Source organism: Prinia subflava, chromosome 18, assembly GCF_021018805.1.
Source record: "Prinia subflava isolate CZ2003 ecotype Zambia chromosome 18, Cam_Psub_1.2, whole genome shotgun sequence".
In the NCBI taxonomy this organism is placed as follows: Eukaryota; Metazoa; Chordata; class Aves; order Passeriformes; family Cisticolidae; genus Prinia; species Prinia subflava.
The window spans coordinates 11,792,896-11,813,157 of record NC_086264.1 but is presented as its reverse complement, the minus strand read 5'-3'; the positions used below and the strand labels follow the sequence as shown (position 1 = coordinate 11,813,157).

Sequence of the window (20,262 nt, the reverse complement as noted above, 5' to 3'; positions counted from 1 at the left end):
AGCAAAGATCAGGGAAATACCAAATACCTGTCAGGAGACTTACCTATTTGTGCTTCCTGACAGTCCTCTTGCATTTCCAGCATCTCCACAGGCTCTGGAGCTGGTGTTTCTGGCACTTGCAAAAACTCCATCCGCCAGAACTGGAGGGACAGGGGAAAAGCAGAGTGGCAATTACTGAACTCCTGCCTTTTTCCTGAGCTACTTGTAGAGTTGAAATGGCTTAGCAGAACTGTTTTTGCACTGGCAGCATGCAAGGCAGGTCACTTCTCCATACTAAACCCTATTTTTGAGGACCAGGAACTATAAGAGGACATCTGGATCATGCCTGAATCCACACAGCTGTCTGACCAGCAGACTCTGGTTAAGGCTGTACACAAATAACTGAAAATTGGGATAGGCTTGTACTGATCACAAATGACACCAAGTTTCTCTTTTCTTTCTAGGCAGTGAAATGAATTGTCTCAAGGTGTGTGAAACTAAAACAGTGAACCAAAACAAGTCTGCAGGCATGAAAGCTGGTGATCAAAACAGAGCAGGAAGGAAAACGTGTGCTCTGCTGACTATTGCTGGTTACCACATCCCAACGGGGGCATCAAAAAGAAGGAAGAAGTGTTCAAGTGAAACTCCCAAGCACAGCAGGACTGCTTTTGTCCTGGATAGCCATGACTTCTCTAAATACTACTCCCACCAAAGCATAAATTTTATTTTCCAGGCAGTATTCCTTGTCCTTACCCGCACAACTCCGTCGGAATGCCCCGTCACGATGACGTTCTGGGTGTCCCACTCGTTCATCTCTGACACAAAACAACACATGATCTGCTGGCTTCGGCCTGTGAACGTGTTCACACTCGCAGTGGGGCTGCCATTAATGCTCCACACGTGGATGTAAGTGCCAGCACACGATACAATGTCTCCCTGCAAAGACAAATAGCACCTCCAGATTTCAATACACAGTTGCAGGTATTCAAACAATGTAAGTCAGCAAAAAAAAATATAAGTCAAGCTCATTTATAAGCCAAGTTGCAAGGCTGGCACTTTTCAGGAAGTTCTATTCAAGGGGAGTCTGGTCAGCTGAAGAAACCTTTAGGATTATATGCACTTTTTAAAAAAACAGCTCTACCTAGAAACCCACATTTAACAGCAACCTATTTGTCCTGTTTACAGCACAGAATGAGTTGGCCAATTCCTCCACTTTTCCTAGCATAACAATCCAACTGCCTATTTTTAATACTTTCAGTTTTCAAAGACTGCTCATGTTGACTCCACTCTTTTTCACAACTATGTCCCACCTTAAATTTCACTTGCTCCCTTCTTGGGAACACTCCAAACTAGTGCAGAGGGAAACAGGAGCTGCAGTCTAAAGCACTGGCAGGGCTACAACCAGACCAGCAGTAAAACTGTGCCAACTGCTACCCCCTGCTTGCATTACAGCCCTCTCTTGCCTTGATTTCAACCCCTGCATCTGCTCCAGAGTGCATCCAGCCCTGCTGGGATGCACGGGAGCTGGATAAAAGGTGACTTGTAACTCACAGGACCACCAGGGATGGAAGATTTTAGGATATGTCTGTTTCCACTACAACCAGCACTGCATTTTCACCCAAGGTATCCCCTGTTCACTTCAAATTCAGCTTAAGACAAGAGAAGCCAACCAAGGTCATGTATAGAAAGCTGCTCTTAGCTGCTGTGGCAGGTCTGGCAGCTCACTAGAGTATCACACTGACTACACTGCTGCCAGCACTGTTAACAACCTCCTCTGAGCTCAAGCCACTCTGCATGGACTGCATCCACGTACAGCTCCGGACAAATGACATAAATCATTCCCTAAACCAGCTGCTAATCAGTCTTCAGATGAGTTACACAAGTTCTGCAAAATTAACAGGAGAGCCTAGCAGGTTTTTTTCCTTTGTTTTAACCATTTCCAAGTGTTCCCAGTGCAGCCTGGTGGATGGGAGCTGTCTCTCACCGTTAACTCGTTGATGCAGAGCGCGGAGATGGGAGCCCTGTGCCCCCGGAGCTGTGTGAGGAACGAGAGCCTGTTGAGGTCCCAGATGATGCAGGTGCGGTCGCGGGAGCCGCTGACGATGATGTGATACGCCAGCGACGCCGTCAGGCACGTCACAGTGTCAGTGTGACCCAGCAGAGCCTGCAGGACACGGCCACAGCACAGGGGAAATCAGGGGAGAGCACAAAAACCCCACAAAAAACCCTCTCACCTGACAGGTTCAGGTAATGCAACCAAAATCCCCTGTCAGAAGATGCAGCCACCTTTTATCTGCAGTTGATAACTATTTCCATAACTGACAGTGGGAAATGTAATCTTTTTTTCCATTTAAAAAGAACAAAACAAAATTTCAAGGGTCTAATGTTACAGATCCTTCCACTAAAGAAATCCCATTCTGCATCAGGAGCCTTTTATAAGGTTTATAAGGTCAGAAAGTTTATAAGGTTTACAAGGTCAGAAAGTGTTCCAGGCTGCACCTGAACTTTCAGACCTGAACAGTCTGAAAACAGAAGTTAATGACTCCTATAATAACTGCTGATGACTAAGAGGAGACAAAAGAGACAAAGAGTTGTAACCAAAAAGGCAAAATCTATTAGAAAGAGGAGAAAAATATGAGCATCTAACTCATATTAAGCCCTACTTTTACATTTTAGGCTTAAGATAAACTATTGGAAAAAGCAATATACAGTCAGATTACTGCACCATACTCAGTTAAAATGAACCCAGTTAAAACAAAGCTTGCTGAATACAAATATGCTGCCCCAAAATTCACAATAGCATTTTACCTTGTACAGTTTTGAAGTAAAATACTTCAGAAGAGCAGCTTTGGACAGCTGACTACTGCCTCTTTCCACTGTCCTTCCTGATACAGTTTTTAGATGGGGATATTATACATAAAACTACAAAGCAGATCACTTCACAAAACTCACCTGTATGGTTTTGTTAACATCACTATCAAATTCCTTTCTCTCCAGAAAGCTCCCACTGTTCTTAAGAACAACGCAATTTCAAACATGCAATTTGCCCACTTTTAATGCAGATCATTATCTCAGCTACTCCATTCTCAGAGATCTGCTGGACTAATGGTTTCCAAGGTGAGCAACACTCATTAGGTAATTACTTTGCTCTTATAACATTAATTTACAGGAAAGGCAGTTCTGTTGTATTTTACCTGTTTCAGTGTGAGGGCTTTAGCTTTTTCTTTGGAGACACCCATTTCCCACACACACACTGCTGTGCTTGTTCCTCCAGTGATGACCAGTTTGGGGTTGGGGCAAATGGCACACAGGATCTGACCCCATTCTGACAGGCATTCATAAACAATCACGGCCTAAAAATGCAGAAAACAAAGAATTTGTAGTACTTTGTAGGATAAGAGATAAAAACTTTGCACTCATTAAGTCACTAAGACCTGGTAAAAAACTGTTATGAGTTAATATTATTCTGTGAGCATTCTGATGAAGACCCTCAAGAGGGAGCAATAAAACTGATGCAGCAGGAGATCATTTCATTCACACATGAAATAAATGTCCATTTTTAGGGTTTTTTTTGACTATTGAGTACTGATTGCTGGAACAAATTTTAGATTACAAACCTTGTCTGACTCGTAGGTGCCCAGTCTGCAGCTGAGGTCTGCGTAGCCCCAGGCAAACGTTTTATTCCACGTGGGTGGGATGAGAACCTTGTTCTGTTCCACTGCCAGGATGCCTTTATCAGTGCACACAATCTGCCCCACAGGCTCCTTGAGCTCTGAAAGACAAGGTGGGGTGATGTTTTATTTCAAATACTATCTGAGCCCTTTAAATCATGCTGCTCTACCAAAGCAAGGTCTCTGTGGTGGCTCTTTATACATTCTTTGCTTCAGCTGCAGTGATGGCAACTTTTGCTCCATTCCTAACTAATGCAGAGTCAAATATAGATTATTGCTTTCTAATTTCCTGACTTAGAGTATTCGCTCTAAGACCTGCTATGCCCCATTTAATAAAATGTTCTTCTCTTTTTACAGCCATAGATTCCTTTACTCAGCTAGGAAAGAAATCCCAGTATAGCATTTACCTGCCTCACAGACAATTAAGTTTATAATGTCAGATATGAAGTCAAAACCCACTTTCTTTTGTCTCAGTGCAGCTACCAACACCATGCCTTCCTGACAGCATTCCTTAGTATTTCTCAGCACTGTGATAAATAATCCTTTTGCTGTGAAAATCACAAAAATAGAGGCTATCACAGGCCTAGAAACAACATACTCTGAATGTTGCTTTTAAAGTTCAGACCTATGAAAAGGTGCTTGGGCTCCATTTTATCCCTCTATTTAAAAAATGTCATATTAAACTGGTGCAGCCACGGTGTTTCCCAAGTTCCTTTAAGGTAGCTAAGGATATAACTGTACAGCATTAGGATATTTTGAATTTGTCTCCCTCACAAAACTATGGGCAGTAAGAATATCAGAAGTAAGAAAAGATAGGAAACACTATCTTGCTGCAACTCTGAATGCTTGGGCAAAGAAACAGCAACAACTACTGAGGGTTTAAAGGTAATTTACCTTTGACTGGGGCCAGAGATGGCCTCAGGTTGTCCAAATGATGGAAGAAGATCTTGTCCCCTGTGGCACCGGGGGGCACAGAGGCTCCCACAGCCTCCCCATTCACACGGCTCCTGACACGCTTCGGCGGGTGGGGCTTCTTGAAGAGCTGAAATTCAGCAAGAAACTGATGATCAACAAAAATTACTGGTGTACAAGGGTACAAGCTGAAAAATATCATATAAATATGTCCAATATACCTTCTAGAAGTTCTGCAGATAAGAAAATGTTAATTTGCTGCTCTCAGTATTCAGTAATAACTCATGGTGAACATTTCAAAAACCTTCAACAAACAATATGAAAACCAGCAAGGGGTGAGGCTGCTCTGTCCCCTCAGGCTGTGGCATCCTGGTGCCCTCACAGAGCCCGTGAGAGCCCTCCTCCAAACACACCACCAGCTCTGCCGTGTTTTACATCACAACTTTTTAAAGTATAAATCAAACGCCAGGCATGTTACTAGTGGAAGAGATGGGATGAAGAAGATGTGAGTTACACCGTGCAGGGAAGGAGTGCAAAAATACAAAAATGAGAGAGCCTGCCCTGGATCCCCCACGGAAAATAACAGAGGGAACAGCAAAACTCCACAGCTACATAAAAATGTGCTCCACGAGCACTCACCACCAACAAAGCCTGAAGGATGTTTGAGTTTCCCAAGTTTATTGCAGTCTATTTCCTCTAGCAAAGCATCATTCCATAAGAGGAGAAAACCCCACAGCCACTGCATAATTAGATTATTGAGAGAGAGAAAGGAAGGGGAAAAGCCACAGAAGACAGATGAGCAGTTCTTAGCCTTCCTTCCAAGCAATGAGAGACAGCAGCTCTAAGGGGGTTGCCACAGGAAATATCCTGACTTCCACCAGTTCTAGGATTGGAAATATTCACCAATGACTTTAAAAATTTGCACTGGATGGCAAAAAGACTCCAAAGAAATGCCCAATAAAAACCCAAATCAAAACAACCAACACTGAGACCCCCCAAACCTGAACCCTCAGATTTAATATTACATTGAATTATTTAATGTAGTCTCTTGAAGAGAACACAACTTTAAAACTGCACCAAAAATGAGTCTTGTAGCTGTCCTACAAGAGTGAATTACCCATGAGATTGAGGTAAAAAAAAGGAGCAGAAGTTACTTCAGAAATTATTTTATTACAGGGTAACTTCAAATACCTTAGCACCAGGCATTACTTTGAAGTTGAACTTTCACTCCTCCCCTATGGCTTTGCAGCAGGAACATACTTCCCTTTTTTTAATGCTGATTTTTAGAGTTGAGCCATAATTTATTATGCCTTTATTTTAAGGATGTAAAGGGAAAAAAAAGACATTTCTAAACTCAGAAGCAAAGCTCAAAGTTGATCTTTGCATAATTTATGATCGAATCATAAATGATTTCACATCACTGAAAGAATATTTATGAATAAACACTCCCAAGAAGTTTCAATGCTAAAACACCTTCCTGTTTTATAATAAAACATTTGAATTTGAGTGTTAACTGGAAAATAAGAATTCTACAACGGCTATACCTGCTTTGGTATCTGTCCAAAGTTATTAATGAATCCTATGGTGGCTGTTTCTTTTAAGGGATCATTGATGTTATATATGTCCACTTGTCCCTCATAGAAGAGATGGTGAAAGACATTTACAGCTTCTACTGCAGCAGGGCCTTGCTGTTTATAGCCAAAGATCAAATCAATCCACTCATGCAGGTGAGCACTCACAAAGTCACATTCCAGAGCCTGAAATTCAGAAGGCATGCATTAAAATGAGACAAATTGCTGCTTGGTTGAGTTCACAACGCTTGCCACAAGGAAATATTTTTGTTACATTTGGATAAAGCTTTGCATTGAAGCAAGTCTTGACTCAAAATACTCTGTAGGGAAAAAGGAAGGGGAGAGAAACACCGGTTCTACAGACCTTGGCAACAATCAGACAACCCTGAACTCACAGACTGCACAAACTGAGCTTGGATTAATGAATGTGCAGTGCAAAGTCCCAATAGATATTTTCTACTGTCACCATTAAAATTCCAATTACCTCCCGATGGACTCTGATAAACTCACGAGGATCTCCTTTTGCCCATGGAGGGAGTATTACATCACCCAGTTTAGTGCCATTTTGTTTACAACCTAATCAAAAACAAAAAGAAGGAAAAAATTTAGAAGCACTGAAACTGAACTACAGCAGCAAATGTTAAAAAAAGTGAAAAAAAATCATATTCTAGTATCTTGTATGTATAAAGAAAGCTGTTTCAGTGTTTTTTTAAAAATACTATCTTGGTTTTAAATGTCTGGCAATAAAACATGAAAAACTCTGCCTCAATTGTTCATGTAAGATTGCTTTCAGGAGAAAGAATCCAAATACCCACTAAGGCTTCTGAAGAGGAAAATAACTTCAGTGTTCCTAAAAACCCTTTTCTACTCTTGGTCCAAATACTCAGTGAAGAATTTCCAATGGTTACACTCCAAATTTATCAGATACAAAGATAAGTGGACAAGAGCTCAGTATTTTTTCAGTAATACCCACATTCTGTAAAATGTGAGTATTATTATTACCCACATTGTGTAAACTACAACTGGGAGAGGTTCTGCAGGGTGTTCTTTGGGTTTTGCTTCTCTTTTTTTGTAAGGCTGTGCTTCCAACCTCTTACAATAGATTTGGAATACAGGCTTTGAGGCCATTAAAATCTATGCTTTGATTAATCTTGATTATTGCTATTAGATTCACAGCACAGAGCTCAGAATATAAAAGCTTAATGCCACTGTTAAGAGTGACATACAGTAAGTTATGAACCTCCAACAAACAGGTCTCCTACATGACTCCTGTTGAATAATCACTGTGACAATTCAAAAAACCTTTGGGAATATTTTCAAATGAAGTTCCAAAAGTGAAGATTTGTCAAACAAATTTTGAGAAGCTTAGAAAAATAACAAAGATGGCAAACACCATCATCGACTAGGTTACATGGAGAAAAATGCAAAGCAGAGAAACTCCAAGTAAAATATGTTTATTTGTGCATTTTGAACTGGTAAAAAAATCTGAAATTGATAAAAAAACACCTCAAAAAATCCTCTCAGGGACTAACTAGTTCTGCAACTCTCAGAAGATATTTTGTATTAATTGTTTAAAATGAACACTCCTTGCTTGAGAAGACAGCTGAAATGTGTCTGTCTCTGTTTTCTCACCCACCAAGCCCTTTTCTCGCTTACCCAGGTCGAAATTATTGGAGTTGAGCAGGAACTCGGGGAGGTAGAAGAACTCAGGGATGAGCTCCTTGACGTCTGCCATGTTGTGCTTGGAGGCGGAGAACCAGGCCTCGCGCACGCTGTGGAACATGCGGTCAGCCAGGTCAAAGTGCCCGCCCTGCCGGGCACAGAGAGGGCAAAATCAACATCCTCTGCCAAATCAGAACATCCTCTGCCTAAATCAACATCCTCTGCCAAATCACAGCATCCTCTGCCTAAATCAACATCCTCTGCCTAAATCAACATCCTCTGCCAAATCACATCCTCTGCCCAAATCACAGCATCCTCTGCCAAATCACAGCATCCTCTGCCAAATCACAGCGTCCCCTGCCAAATCACAGCGTCCTCTGCCCAAATCACAGCATCCTCTGCCAAATCACAGCATCCTCTGCCTAAATCAACATCCTCTGCCAAATCACAGCGTCCTCTGCCTAAATCAACATCCTCTGCCAAATCACAGCGTCCTCTGCCTAAATCAACATCCTCTGCCCAAATCACAGCATCCTCTGCCAAATCACAACATCCTCTGCCTAAATCAAACATCCTCTGCCAAATCACAGCATCCTCTGCCAAATCACAGCATCCTCTGCCCAAATCACAACATCCTCTGCCCAAATCACAACATCCTCTGCCCAAATCACAGCATCCTCTGCCCAAATCACAGCATCCTCTGCCCAAATCACAGCATCCTCTGCCCAAATCACAGCATCCTCTGCCCAAATCACAACATCCTCTGCCAAATGACAGCATCCTCTGCCTAAATCACAACATCCTCTGCCAAATCACAGCATCCTCAGCCAAGGGGAGGCACCAGAACGTTCCGCTAACGCGGCCGATCTGAGCGGCCCCGCTGCTTTCAGGTACGCGGTAACAGAAAATGGAGGGACAGATGGACAGAGTTTTGAGAGAAGAATCATCTGCCTGATCTCAAGTATTTTCAGAGAAACTGCAAGTTATTTTTCACAATCAAACTCGTTTAGGTTTTTGTCTTTTTCACAATCAAACTTGTTCAGGTTTTTGTCTTTTTCACACTAAAGCTTGTTTAGGTTTTTGTCTTTTTCACCATAAAACTCGTTTAGGTTTTTGTCTTTTTCACAACAAAACTCGTTTAGGTTTTTGTCTTTTTCCACAACAAAACTCATTTAGGTTTTTGACTTTTTCACAATAAAGCTTGTTTAAGTTTTTGTCTTTTTCACCATAAAACTCGTTTAAGTTTTTGTCTTTTTCCCCATAAGACTTGTTTAGGTTTTTGTCTTTTTCACCATAAAACTTGTTTAGGTTTTTGTCTTTTTCACCATAAAACTCGTTTAAGTTTTTGTCTTTTTCACAATAAAGCTCGTTTAGGTTTTTGTCTTTTTCACCATAAAACTCGTTTAAGTTTTTTTCTTTTTCACAATAAAGCTCGTTTAGGTTTTTGTCTTTTTCACAACAAAATTTGTTTAGGTTTTTGTCTTTTTCACAATAAAATTTGCTTAGGTTTTTGTCTGCTGACACTTTGTTTTGTGTACATTCAGAAGAATGTTCAAACTACAAGGAAAAAAAAAGGTGAATTCCATCACATCTTTTAAAAAGCCACATCAAAAACCTGCCAGGCAATAAGAACTCTGCTGGAAGCTATTTCTTCTATGAAATTTGATGAAAACAAAGCTGACCGATCTTATTTCCCAGTGATATCTGAAATGCACAGCAGGCAAGAAACTTGAAGTGAGGTGCTGCAATTTTTACCTGTAACCTCAAGAAAATCTGAGTGAAAGGCTCCATCCGGACCAGGTAGGAAGCCACGATCATGGCTGAGGAATAGTGGGTCCCATAGTGATAAGCTGGGGTTTCCCCTGCAGATTAAAAATCACAAACACAGGAGAAATAAAGTAGTTAAGTGACAGAATCAGTACTAATAGAAAAAAAAACCCAACAAAAAACACTGTATTTTGATCACTCTGTGGCCTTGGACACATTCAAAACTGGAATTTGTAATTATCATTCTCAGATGTCTGAAGGTTTTATGTTTTGTCACTGCAGTCTGGGCTAATTCAACAGGGTTCTGCAAAGCAGTACTGAATGGTTGCTCATTTTTATTTTATTTTTATTTTATTTTTATTTTTAATTGAAATGTTGCAGTGCGACTATGGTGATTTCTGCCAAAGAAACGTTTTTAAAAAGATCTTTTTTAATTTTTGATCTTATTTTTTACCATGGATTTAAAATCCTGGGCAGAAATACATATGAGAACTGTTGCCTAAATATTTTGTACATGTTTTACTAGCACACTTGGAAAATACTGATTTATTTCTAGAAATGTCTTTGCCACCTACTGCTGCTTGATACAGAACAGCACTGCAGTGGTTAAACAGGCTCTTATCTTTAATCAAAGCACACAAGAAAACTTGTCTTGCCAAACACAATAGTTTTATTTTCAATATATAAGGAAGCTCTAAAATCATGAATAGGTAACTTAACTGCATCTCATTCTGAGGCTTTTTTAGCTAAGAAGATGCTGTTTCTTTAGCCAAAAAACAGACTTTAAGATTAGAAAGGAAAAAGCTAGAATACTGCTAATGCAGAAGAATTTGCATTCTTTGTACTTCTAATTTTCATGCAGCAACAATCAAACTGTATTAGCAGACACAACTGGTTGTGTGCTTCATGTGCCTGCCCATTCCACTCTTTAGATAATGTTAAACTCATCTAAATGTGCAACTGTTCTTTGTTTTTACATATGAACAAAGCTGTTATTTGGATTTAAAACAAACAACACAGAAAAGAAAGCCAATGTCCATTTGTTTTAATTTAGTCTTTGTTGGACATTCACTAAAAAAACGTGGCAGAGCTCTGCACATCCACATCCAGATCTCTCTACCCACACTATAAAAACTCTGAGATGCCAGGCACACGTTCCTCTGCTCTTTCTGCAGGATGGATTATTATTATTATTATTTACCATTGGGATCTTCCCAATCCTTGTATCTCTTCTTGTACTGGGCTAACCTGTCCTCTGTTTGAGCTCCCATGGGCTTGGCCAGGTTTCTGAAGGTTTTGGGATTTGTAAGATCCAGTTCCTTTAAAAATAAAACAGAAAACAGTTTTATAAAACCAAACCACATCCTTTCAGCACTGCTGATTACCACAGTTAACACCACCTACCTGTTATCTCTGCCTTCTACACACACAGCAAGTGCAATGTTGGATTTGCTTAAAACACTCCCTCAGTCTGATCCAGGAGCGCCAGCGTGTTTTATTTTAAACCTCATCTGGGCTCTGCAGAACTTTTATCCCTGCTCCTCTTATCCTGTCCCCAATTCCCCCTAATTTTTTCACAAATACTAGAGAAGCCCCCAAGCAATATTTTATATAATGGTCTGGTTGGTAGCAATGGCTCTCCAGGAAAGCATTAATAGGATATTTCACCTTTTTCAAAAGCAAATTCTTTCCCTGTGGGGCCAGATTTCCTAGTAGCCCCTACCACAGACAAGGATGATTTCTCTGTGGGTTTAACTTCAGGATAATCAGTTTAAAGCCAATGCAGACATTTACAGGAACTGCTGCAAGGCACAGGGGCAAAAGTGTCTGGATCCCAGCCCTCACCAGTGCACACACCAACAACATCTGGAAAATCAGCACAGCCAAGATTCTCTAATACCCTCCCTGCTGGGAAGAGGGAGAAACAAAAGAGCAACCTCCAGCTTATAAAAGATTACTGAGAAGATGTTTTATTTACCTCTGAGTCGTAGTCTGCCAGGATCCAGGGAAACACAGGGTACTGCATGAGGTCGTTGTAGGATCTGCCAGCCAGAGTGTTCAAGTGCATCAGGTACTGGAAATTACTGATTTCTCCTCTCTAAAGGAAGACAGATAACAGCAGAGTGAAGTTTTCACTTCACAACAATCAAACCTGCCAGACTGCCAATGTGCAGCCTCCCCAAACTTAAGAATTTACTTCAATATTGCAATGCTCACTCTGCTTTTACTACAGCCCTCCCCCTGCATTTTCAGTAGAACCATTTCCTATTTGATGATATCATGAAATACTAAAAATTAAATGCTGAGATACACTTTCTGTAACAGTGTGTTCCACCTGTTAGAAGAGGAGGATGCAACTTATGTGTACTGATCATTTATGTATCACTACAAAATGTGGAATTTAATATAAAAAAACTACTGCAACATTTTCATACTTACTTCCCATCTTTGAGTAACAGATTTTTCTCCCACTAAAGTGCTAAGCAAGCCAGACCTAGCGGGAAGAAGAAAGTGAATTTTTTGATTTTGCAGTAAGAGGTGGGTTACATCTTCACAAGTCAACCCAACATTTCAAACTTGAAAGTTATAAATTGCAACAATTAGAGGATCATGTCTCTGTTCCTTTCTGCTTTAGCAGTGCCTTTTTTTAGAATTCTAAACACACACTGTAAAAATGATGCATGTTAATTATGCAATTCAGTGCAAGTGGTGGCTGATGAGTGAAATATTTTTAACAGCTTGGATAACTCTGATGGCTTCAGCACTCCAATTCCTCTCAGAATGTATCTGTACACTCATGTTAATTCTGATACTCTGCAGACAATCCAAGCATCATTTACTGGGGACTGCTGAGCCACAGAGGCTGAGGGGAGCAGAACCACCTACCCTTGCTCCACGCTGGTGTTTGGTCTCTGCCCGGACACCGACTCCGAGCTGTCGGTCAGAGATGGCACCACAGCCAAAAACCTGCAGCAGTTAAAAGATTATGATTAATGTTTCTGTCCCTGGAATGCCATCTCCTGAGAAGCACCGTGCATTTAGTACAGCTACAGACTTCCTTTGGAGCAGCTCCACAACAAAACCGCAGGAGCCTGCTCTCTCTGAAGGCATGCAGTGCCTTCTAGTGGCTCTTCCCTGCAGCAGTAAGGTGCCAGCAGGCACCAAAGAAAACCCCACACAGGTATTTGCAAACATTCATGGTAAATGTTCTAATTTATTTTACGATACCTTTGATAAACTTTGTTCCTAACCCCTTTCTGGAAAGCTAGAAGATAGTTCCGTCCGTCTCCTGAGAAAACTTCAATTGCAATTGGCTGAAAACAAAGAGGACAAACCCACATCAACATTAACTTATTTTCTTGTCACCTCTGCAGGTCAGGCACAGGTGGCACCAAGTTCTGGTGAAGCAGACTTTGCTTAGTGCAACCAAATGTTTTATTTTTGGACCACTGACACTGACTAAAACCCCCAATAAACTAAACCTGGCTAAGTTCCAACAAGGATGCCCAACTTAAACGCTTCAATTTCAACACAGGCAACAGCTTCACTTTCTAAATACTCATCAGCTTTTTATTGACTTTCATTTTTTAAAAATTACATCATCAAAACACTCCAAACATGGTGTCCAAGTTACCTGCAAGAGGTATCTCCTTTTATGCACCTCCTTGATATCTTCATATGCGAAAATGCTGCAAGTCCTTTTGAGCTGACTTGGACCTTGCCTTGCTCCCCTAGGTATGATTGGCTCATGCATCCTGTAAAGGAACAAACAGGCAAGGTTTCCCATTCTAATGAAGGCAATAATTAATTAGGAACAGTGTGCCAAGTTCAGCACTTATATTTTCCATGTTTATTTTCTATCCTGATCATTAAGTTGACAGAACAACAAACCAAACAAGGGATAGCCTTAATTTCAGGACAGGTGAACTTTTCCTTTGCAGAGAGAAGATTAAAAAAAAGCTTCCAGTACAGCATTTTTAGGGTCAGGCAAGAGAGAAGTGATTAAAAAGAAGAGAAATTAGAAGAATTTGTCTGAGAGTCCAGTTACAGAAACAGTTGATTCTCAGATGGACCAAGATGGTATATTTAATGATATACTTCAGATGGACCAAGTCTGAAACACCAAATACACAGCATGGTAAATCAATACTGATTGTGGGGATAAAATTCTACTTTTCAAGGTTTCCCATTCTAATGAAGGCAACAATTAATTAGGAACAGTGTGCCAAGTTCAGCACTTATATTTTCAATGTTTATTTTCTATCCTGATCATTAAGTTGACAGGACAACAAACCAAATTTTCAATGTTGATTTTCTATCCTGATCATTAAGTTGACAGGACAACAAACCAAACTTTTCCATTGCATCATTAAGTTGACAGGACAACAAACCAAACTTTTCCTTTGCATCATTAAGTTGACAGGACAACAAACCAAACTTCTCCTTTGCAGAGAGAAGGTTAAAAAAAAGGCTTCCAGTACAGAATTTTTAGGGTCAGGCAAGAGAGAAGTGATTAAAAAGAAGAGAAATTAGAAGAATTCGTATGAGAGTCCAGTTACAGAAACAGCTGATTCTCACAATACATGATATTACAAATTGCTCAGCACCCGAGGTCTTCCTGTATCTTACATTATTTTGGAGTTAACTCCTCAGAAACCTCACTGAGTGCTTGTGGTGAGGAGGCTCAGGCTCGTGGGGACCAGGGCAGCCCCAGTGCCGTACTCACTTTGGCGGCAGCGTCTCGATGTCGCGGATCTCCCTGGTGGCCGTCATGGTGAAGCCGTCGATGACGTAGAAGTGCTCCTTGCCAAAGAGGAGCAGCCCCTCGCTGGTGTCCAGGCCCTGCACCCGAGCACAGCGGTACATGTGCTGGATCTGGGAGCAAAGGCAGGGCATTAGGGAGGGCAGGTTAAGGAGAACAGGCTCAGAAATCTGCTCTGCTAGAACAGATCCCAGACACTGCTTTATTGCTTGTACATTCAGCAAAAATCCTGTCAGCCTCTCCTTTAATCACACCTAATGCCAGTGACTAGTGACTGGGGAGGATGTTGGATAAAACCTCACTGATATGATATAAATGTATCTATTTACCAGTTTATCCACTTGTAATACACTGCCTGAACATATTTTACAGCCTGCAGCCTCCTCAGCCATGACCACAACGCTATTTAATGATATACTTCAGATGGATCAAGTCTGAAATACCAAATACACAGCATGGTAAATCAATACTGATTTTGGGGATAAGATACTGCTTTTCAATGTTTTCCATTCTAATGAAGACAACAATTAATTAGTGTGCTATGTTCAGTACTTATATTTTCAATGTTTATTTTCTATCCTGATCATTAAGTTGACAGGACAACAAACCAAACAAGGGATAGCCTTAATTTCAGGACAGGTGAATTTTTCCTTTGCAGGCAGAAGGTTTAAAAAAAAGTTCCCAGTACAGCATTTTTAGGGTCAGGCACACAAAGTACACATTTTAAGGAAGAAGCTGATGAAATAATGAAATATACAGATCAAGGAAAGCACACAGGACATTTATTCATGCTTGGGGCACATAATGAAGAAATTCCAATGCATTGAGTTTTTAGAGTGTTTGAAATACACAGTACCTTCTCTCCTTCTTCAAGAAGTCGCAGCAAAGTTGTATTGTCAGTCTTCTCCTCCTCATCAATGGAACTCCCCTCAGCAATCTGATCCTGTGACTGGTCCTGGCTCTCATCGTCTCCTCCATCAGGAGCAGAGCGAGAGCGTTTCAGGGGAGGCTTCACCAGGCCTGGAAAAGAACAGAGAGAAATAATAAAAAATGAATTTTGCTAAACCTCTAATCTTTCAAATCACTGACCCAACGCTAAGAGAGACAAACAAGAGTCCTGCAGGACTTCACGTGAACTCACGAGGTGACTGTCGCTGCTAGCCTTGCTCAAGTAACACACAGAGTCAGGAATTTTGGGAGAGCAGCAAGCAGCAGAGAAGAATCTCTGCTTTGTTTGTTACTTCTTATTTGATACTTTTAGCAAAGTGACCATGGATTGGAGAGTGGTATTCTCACCTCTCAACCGCATTGGCCAAAGGGACTGTCACACAATCATTCTTCCCCTTGGAGAAGAATGTGAAGGGAGTGTCACACAATCATTCTTCCCCTTGGAGAAGAATGTGAAGGGAGTGTCACACAATCATTCTTCCCCTTGGAGAAGAATGTGAAGGGAGTGTCACACAGTCATTCTTCCCCTTGGAGAAGAATGTGAAAACAATGACAACATTTACAAACACAATCTCCTTGTTTACACGAGCGTGAGAAGGCGCACACTCCTACTTTAATCTGAACTCTCGGCAGACCAGCAAAACCTCACGGTGACAGGCGACCAGCCAAGCCCTGACCTTTGACCCTGGCGATGGTGTCCTCGCCGTGCTCGGGCTCCTGCTGGGCGGTTTCCCCCACGCTGCTCTCCTCGATGGCGTCCTGCAGCACGGCGGCGTTCCCCGACGCCAGCCGCATGTAGTACTCCTTGCTGTCGTAGCTGACGGCTCGGCGGTAGCGCGCCGGTTTCTTGGGAACAACAGGAATAAAGAGAAAGCCTTTGGTCAGCCAGCTCTGACCCAGCCCCTCTGTGCTGGTGTTTGAGGGGCAGGGGGTGCCCATCGTGTGTTCTGTGTGTGCCCATCGTGTGTTTTATTCGTGCCCATCGTGTGTTCTGTGTGTGCCCATCGTGTGTTCTGTGCGTGCCCATCGTGTGTTCTGTGCGTGCCCATCGTGTGTTCTGTGCGTGCCCATCGTGTGTTCTGTGCGTGCCCATCGTGTGTTCTGTGCGTGCCCATCGTGTGTTCTGTGTGTGCCCATCGTGTGTTCTGTGCGTGCCCATCGAGTGTTCTGTGTGTGCCCATCGAGTGTTTTATTCGTGCCCATCGTGTGTTCTGTGTGTGCCCATTGTGTGTTCTGTGCGTGCTCACACACTGACACAGGCAGGAACAGACACTCCTCAGGAGCTCTCATCTGTAATGAGATAATTACTCTCATCTGTAATTTTGGGTAATTTGCAAGGAGCTACAGCTACTCAAGCAATAGTGGGGATGCAGAAAAGCCTGCGGATGAAAAGCCCTCCCCACAGCATGGGGAGTAAGTGTAGCCAGTCATGAACTCACATAAAAGGCTGCGATTCTTGTGCTTAGACTGATTGCTCAGAAGGCCATTTGATCATTTTTTAACTCCCTACTAACATATGCAGTTTATTTGTCAGCCAGCTGACTTCTTTGTTAGGCAGTAATCTGAATAAAAAATTGCCTCAAGAAGATACAGCATGTGGAAGCTCATATGAACTAAAAGCGCTCAGGGATTGGCTTTAAAACTCAAAAATTCTTCATTAATTCAGTTGCTCCTTTTAGTAAAGTTTCTGATGGCTTATGGCAGGAGACTGGCATGAGAATATGCATGTACCTGAAGTAATTCTTTGAGCACTGTTTGTATCTTTGTGTGGTGTTTTTGGTAGTTTGTTTTTACTTTGTTCATTGTTGTTGTTTTGGTTTTTGTTGTATGTGTGATGTTTCCTTCCTCTTCATCCCAACCCTCATCAGAGAGTAATTCTTACCTCACTTTGTTCCTCACTTAATTAATGAAGCAACATTCAGAATAGAAATCAAACTAACTTTACCACAAGTTGATGGTCGGGATAATAAAGATACAGATATTTTATTATTCAGGTCAAATTGGCTGCCCCCAAAAATCAAAAATTCAAGGCACTGTAATTTAATTTGCTCTCTTATGTTTAACCAAGTCTTCACTCCTTATCAGCACAAAATTGCCACTTAAACAATGCTTAAAATATTTGTGCAAACAACTTATGTATAACCCACAAAGAGAAATCCTTTATAGCACTGCTAAGGTGAAGAAAGGAAAACAGTAACAATTTATATTAGAATATTCTGTATAATAGAATTACTTGTGTTTATATGAATTAGTTTATTGTTGAGGGTAATTCAAAATGAGTGAATGCACATTACACACTGTACTTAGTGATGGGCAAGACTGCAATTCTAATTAACAGAGAGAGGCATAATACTGAAATACTTGCAGAGAAGCCACTTCCAAGCACGTCTGCTCTTTCCAAGACAGGATTCATATTTTCTAAGCAAATCTGTGCATTTTATTAATAGCAAAACGGAGAAGAGTCAGCTGAGACAACATTAATATGGGCTTTAACACAAATCAGCCTTTTAAAGCCCATTATGGCCAAAAAGGAGAAAAAACACTCCCAGATCCTCTCGTAGAAGGAAACACTTTCCCAGAAGTGCTTCCAAGTGTTGCCCATTACTAAACGTGTCCCACTGCCAGTAGTTTGAGGTCCCAAAGCCACAACACTCCACACGGTGACAACAGCCCAACACAGCCCGTTAGTGTGCAGCACAGAAGGGAAGGGCTACGGAAAGTTTTATTAGGTGAAGGTTGAGGACAGCACAGTAACATCTTCTAACGTGATTACTAAAAACACCCTCAGGTCTGGAATTATTTACTGGAAGAGCAAGTTGAAAGCCAAACGTAGAAGCCTTGTTAAGACTGCCTAACATGCAGGAGAAGTTGTATTTATTTCACATTCTTTTGGTCAGTGTTACTTGTTTCTTTACCTTTTGAGGAATGGTATCATCAGGTGTCTCAGGAAGTCTGCTTGAGAAGTCAGACTGGAAACAGGGCATCAATTACATAAGCATCAGAGAAAGAACACTTTTGAGAAGAATGTATGATGGCATGTTCTCTATCTCATGTCATTAGATTGTCACTACAGCTACTGTGTGTCAGACCACAAGCAGGCAAAAATATCTAACTGATATCTAAAAATCAAAAATAATCAAATTGACTGACTTCTATGTTTTCCCTGCTTTTTTAAAGGAATTTGACACTCAGGCATAATTTGAGAGAAAAAAATCCTGCATGCATACATGCATGCCTAAAAAGACACAATAAAGACTGCTTCATTTATTGAAAACAGTGCTCCCAAATTAACAGGAACTAACTGCTAAGCTTCCAAAGGCCACACACATTTCTGCTACACAGCCCATCTTTTTCTTCATGGATTGATGATAACACACTTTCCAAGTGCACCCAAACCAAGGCCTGTAGCCTGTTTTCTTTTTCAAATCCCTGTTTTCACATGATCAGGGCCAAGATTCCAGACTGAACCTCACACAGTTCTGGTACTTTCAGCCTCTGGGGGCTTGTGCAGATGCCTGTGCTGTTTGCTTGCAGGATCACTCAGCACACCTCACTTTACACTTCCATCTCTCCAAGTTTGCTTGGTTTTGAGCCAAGTGATTCAATCCCTTCCCTAAATACATCACGAGGAACAACTGGACTTTACCAACCATTTCGGCAGACAGACAGAACAGAGTGAAATACATTCCTTAAGAAAAAAACTATAAAAAAACACCCCAAACATTTTACAACAGAGCCTCTAACCCCCATCCCAAACTCCTGCACGCTTACCAGCAGGTTTGTTTCCTGCTCAGCCTCGGGCATGTAGGGGTACTGAGTATAGAACATGTCATTCCGCACCATCTTCTTCCTCATCCTGCAGGGGCCCTCGGTCATCTCCAGCATCCACTTGTCGAGGTGGGAGCCGATGGGGGGCCCCCAGAGCCCCCGCTCCCGCAGCAGCTCGTACTCGATCTGCGACCACTCCTCCGTCACGTACCTGAGCGCGTTCTGCTGCCGCTGGGACAGGGGTTGGAAAGGGGGTTTAACAATGAAACCAGGAATTGTTCCTGGCCTTGTTGGCACAGGAGAGAGTTCAGTGAAGCAAAGTTTGGTGATAATTTTTTTTAACAAATTCCTCTGAATGACCTGTTTCTCTCAGAATTTATTTCTTATATCTATAGCACCTAGCTCAGCAAGCAGTCTTTGGGAACGTTTGGCAGACACTACAGGGTGGAACAATTTCATTCTGAAGGCACAGATCAGGCACTTTCTGTCACTGCATGACACCATAACATTTTCTTTGTGCTACTGTGAAAGTAGCATTTAGACACAATGCTCCTCTACATTTCCTCTTAGTTTTTCTATAATGCTTTAGCAAGACAGTTTATTTCCAATCTTTCTCTTTTTGTTCCCTGCTTTGTTTTTCACTTCTAAAAACTTTAAACTTCTTATAACAATTTCAGATTTGTGATATTGCTACAAGAGTTTTCATCTACAACCAGACCAAAATGAATTCTCTCATTTGTTTATTTGATTGTATCTAAAAACGCCTTAAAAATAACAACTGTATGTAATTAACACTGCAAGCCATCCATACCTCCTGGTACTCTTTGTACTGCATATCAACCAGGTCCCGAACCACTGCAATGTGAGTGAACATCCACTGGGAAATTTCCTAGGACAAAAACAAGGTGACAGACAGAATAATAACATTTTATAAACAAGAGTCTGTTTGAATGAAAAGCCTGTGAATACATCACCTCACTAAACTTGCTCACAAAGAGCAGTTCTTTAATATAATCATTCAGAACATTCCCAAACAGCAAAGATTGGCACTAAGAAAGACTTTTGCTTTCTTCCTTTTAAGTAATATTTTGTGGATGGTGCTTAGTTTGCTGGGAATCCTCAAGACACCCATCCCTCCTCATTCTGTCCCATGGTATCTCTGTTTTTACTCATTGCTTCCTCTCCTGATACAACCAGGAACAGTTTCTGTCAGCTCCCTTTG

At 41.4% G+C, this 20,262-nt stretch overlaps 1 protein-coding gene across 6 annotated transcripts in view; it reads right to left on the bottom strand.

Annotated features, from left to right (window-relative positions):
- The window catches only part of WDFY3 (WD repeat and FYVE domain containing 3), a 128,005-nt gene that overhangs the window by 6,171 nt on the left and 101,572 nt on the right, over window positions 1-20,262 (bottom strand). For 5 of the 6 annotated variants that reach the window (XM_063415102.1, XM_063415103.1, XM_063415097.1 and 2 more), the window contains 22 exons: window positions 19,852-19,929; window positions 19,044-19,271; window positions 18,188-18,241; window positions 15,950-16,118; window positions 15,181-15,344; window positions 14,289-14,437; window positions 13,197-13,317; window positions 12,791-12,876; window positions 12,449-12,529; window positions 12,002-12,056; window positions 11,541-11,660; window positions 10,764-10,881; window positions 9,551-9,657; window positions 7,790-7,943; window positions 6,618-6,709; window positions 6,107-6,319; window positions 4,545-4,692; window positions 3,597-3,751; window positions 3,174-3,332; window positions 1,964-2,143; window positions 733-915; window positions 44-140 (listed from right to left, as the gene is read on the bottom strand). In XM_063415102.1, coding sequence (XP_063271172.1) covers window positions 44-140; window positions 733-915; window positions 1,964-2,143; window positions 3,174-3,332; window positions 3,597-3,751; window positions 4,545-4,692; window positions 6,107-6,319; window positions 6,618-6,709; window positions 7,790-7,943; window positions 9,551-9,657; window positions 10,764-10,881; window positions 11,541-11,660; window positions 12,002-12,056; window positions 12,449-12,529; window positions 12,791-12,876; window positions 13,197-13,317; window positions 14,289-14,437; window positions 15,181-15,344; window positions 15,950-16,118; window positions 18,188-18,241; window positions 19,044-19,271; window positions 19,852-19,929 — 2,911 coding nt within the window. The remainder of the gene's footprint in view (window positions 1-43; window positions 141-732; window positions 916-1,963; window positions 2,144-3,173; window positions 3,333-3,596; window positions 3,752-4,544; window positions 4,693-6,106; window positions 6,320-6,617; window positions 6,710-7,789; window positions 7,944-9,550; window positions 9,658-10,763; window positions 10,882-11,540; window positions 11,661-12,001; window positions 12,057-12,448; window positions 12,530-12,790; window positions 12,877-13,196; window positions 13,318-14,288; window positions 14,438-15,180; window positions 15,345-15,949; window positions 16,119-18,187; window positions 18,242-19,043; window positions 19,272-19,851; window positions 19,930-20,262) is intronic. The other variant, XM_063415100.1, reaches the window with a different exon arrangement.